Genomic DNA, 2,792 nt, shown 5'->3' on the forward strand with positions numbered 1-2,792 from the left:
AAAAAAGAAAAAAGAAAAAAGCAAATCAAGCATAGCGCCAAACTGAACAGCGCCCCGGTGAAAGCGGGTCAAAGGATCCGCTTCTCTTAACCTTACCTACACGCTCACTCTATACACATCCAGTTCTTCCACTCTCTCCGCTTCAGCTCAGATCCAGGTTTCTCTCCCTGTTTACTCTCTTCAAGGCATGCTTTAATTCTCATTTGTTTCTTGTTCTTTCCTGTTATTTGTTTATGTTTGATTTCATAATGTTTATCGGTTTCTGGCACCATGTTTGATGGAAAGGAGACTAACGAATGAGGTTTTTTTTGCTTCTTTTCTGGTTCCTGTTGATGAATAATCCTCTATTTGTTTTTGAGTTCTGTTTCTACTCAATTTCTTTTCTACTGCATCGAGAAGCTTGAGCTGGATTGTAGTTTCAGTTTTTGTTGGCCTTTTAATTTCAACGAAATATAGTGTAATTTGTTGTGATTAAGATATTATCCTTAATTTGAAAACGCTTCTTTACGTCACAAAATGTTCATTTCTTCGACTCGAACAGTTTGGGGCTTTCTATCAGGTGAAGAAATTTCTTAGCTCGCATTGTTCATTAGTTCTTTAAGTGCTTCTCAGAACTTCCATTCTCTATATCAACATCTACTTTTTATCAGCACGACTAATGTAGACTGTATCACTTTACAGAATGGCATCCACATGTTGTGTTTTGTGATGCAAGGTTTTCGGCATAATGAAAATGAGCTGTTATGTTTTGTAAGAACGTAGAGTGTCGCTATATAAGTAGACTAGAGTTATTGGCATACGTTCTGGAAGGAGCTGATCTGTTGTTGCACGTTTCCTCAAACTTGAAGTTTTAGAAATTGGAGGCAATATTTTATGAGAAAGACATTATGGAGGAAATTCAGTCGCAATCTGATAATTATAGGTCTTCATCATCTTCAGCAAGTAGTCCAGTGAGTAGAGTGCCATCCAGTAACTTCTTTTACTTGCGAAAACCTGGTTCACTTCGACAGCCCATCTCATTCGAAGATTCTCCAGACTGGGAGGACACAGATATTGATGTGAGAGTTGAAGAAGGGGGTGACTCCATCAATGTTGCCACCACCCCTGCTTCGCCCTCTCTCTCAAAACTTAATAGTTGTTCGATACCATCCCCTCCGTTACCAGAGGGTGCAGGCGTTGCAAGAAAAATTAATGGGGCTTATATTGCTTGGAAAGATTTGACTGTAACAATAAAGAAAAAAAGGAAGTATTCGAACAAGGTTGTGAAAAGTTCCAATGGTTATGCGTTGCCTGGAACTATGACGGTAATCATGGGTCCAGCAAAATCGGGGAAGTCTACACTGCTAAGGGCACTTGCAGGTCTCCAGTTGGCTATGCATAATAACTAATCTTTAAAATTTCAGATTCTTCTTTCTTCTAAATTGGGGGTTTTTTTTTTCTGGTCTATTGTAGGAAGATTACATCATTCCGCGAAAATGTATGGTGAAGTATTTGTTAATGGAGCAAAATCACGCATGCCTTATGGGTCTTATGTAAGTGAGATCACATGCCTGTGCATTTTTCATTCGTATCAATCAATTTATCTGTGATTTTATTTTCTGTAGTTCGTCTTTTTTAATTCTACCCACCTCAACATGAATTCAAAAGTTAATTATTTGCCATCNTTCATTCGTATCAATCAATTTATCTGTGATTTTATTTTCTGTAGTTCGTCTTTTTTAATGTACCCACCTCAACATGAATTCAAAAGTTAATTATTTGCCATCAGTCTAGTTGAGTATTGGTTATTTGGCATCATGATAGGATGTAAGATGCCTTTTTGTGTTGGAAGTTTATGCTAATTATTTTGTGTTTCTTGATTTGGTGGCATTAACAGTTAGTTAACTAATTTCTGTTTTCTTAATTTTCTAGGGTTTTGTTGAGAGAGAGACGACTTTGATTGGTTCCCTCACGGTCCGGGAGTTTCTTTTCTACTCGGCATTGCTTCAATTACCTGGTTTCTTTTTTCAGAAAAAGAATGTGGTGGAGGATGCCATCCATGCAATGTCATTAGGTGAATATGCAAATAAGCTAATAGGAGGCCACTGCTATATGAAGGGCCTTCCTAATGGTGAGAAAAGACGTGTTAGCATTGCTAGAGAACTTGTCATGAGACCACAAATATTATTTATTGATGAGCCACTTTACCATCTTGACAGGTACTTACAATATTATACGTAATTTCTATGGACTTTTGAAATGTATTATTCTCTGTTCTGCAACAAAACGTGAAATTCTGTGGCAGTCATGGATACGTCACAATTTATCTTGCACATTCATTCAGCATAGTAATAGTTAATACATAAAAGAGAGAGAAATCTTGTTATTGTTGGTGTGATGGTGTTTATTTAGTGCGCACTGTTTATAGAGAAAACTTCTATTATTATTATTTTTTTTTCTAGGACTTCAATCCTTTTGTTTCAGGAAATATGATAGTCAAGAACAGTAGGAATGAGAGGCAAAGGAAAGGGCATCATGGAGTAGTAAGGAATGAGAGTACTAGGACTTCGTGTTGTGCTATGTCGACAGAATTTTGTAACTATTTCTCTTGTGATATTAATTCTTGTTCAGAGCTTTTGTTTAGGGAATGGTTTAGGATTGGAGTGTTTCATGTATGTATATGTATTTTATCTGCAAAGTTTCTAGTTATCCTTGAAGAAATTCTAGCCTTTTGACTTTCAAATATCAATGTAAAATTTGGATCTCAGTCAAGGGAAAAAAAAAAAAAAAAAAAAAAAAAAAAAAAAAAAAAA

The 2,792-nt window shown here is 36.2% G+C and overlaps 1 protein-coding gene across 2 annotated transcripts in view; it reads left to right on the forward strand.

The window, feature by feature from the left end:
* Positions 1–49: 49 nt before the first annotated feature.
* Positions 50–2,792, forward strand: part of LOC111788749 (ABC transporter G family member 3-like) — an 8,412-nt gene continuing 5,669 nt past the window's right edge. The window contains exons 1-4 of one of the 2 annotated variants that reach the window (XM_023669225.1): positions 50–157; positions 682–1,359; positions 1,453–1,532; positions 1,912–2,198. In XM_023669225.1, the coding sequence (XP_023524993.1) occupies positions 888–1,359; positions 1,453–1,532; positions 1,912–2,198 (839 nt within the window). In that variant the 5' untranslated portion in view covers positions 50–157; positions 682–887. Of the gene's footprint in view, positions 186–681; positions 1,360–1,452; positions 1,533–1,911; positions 2,199–2,792 lie in introns of both variants that reach the window. The other variant, XM_023669226.1, reaches the window with a different exon arrangement.

Source organism: Cucurbita pepo, chromosome LG02 (assembly GCF_002806865.2).
Source record: "Cucurbita pepo subsp. pepo cultivar mu-cu-16 chromosome LG02, ASM280686v2, whole genome shotgun sequence".
In the NCBI taxonomy this organism is placed as follows: domain Eukaryota; kingdom Viridiplantae; phylum Streptophyta; class Magnoliopsida; order Cucurbitales; family Cucurbitaceae; genus Cucurbita; species Cucurbita pepo.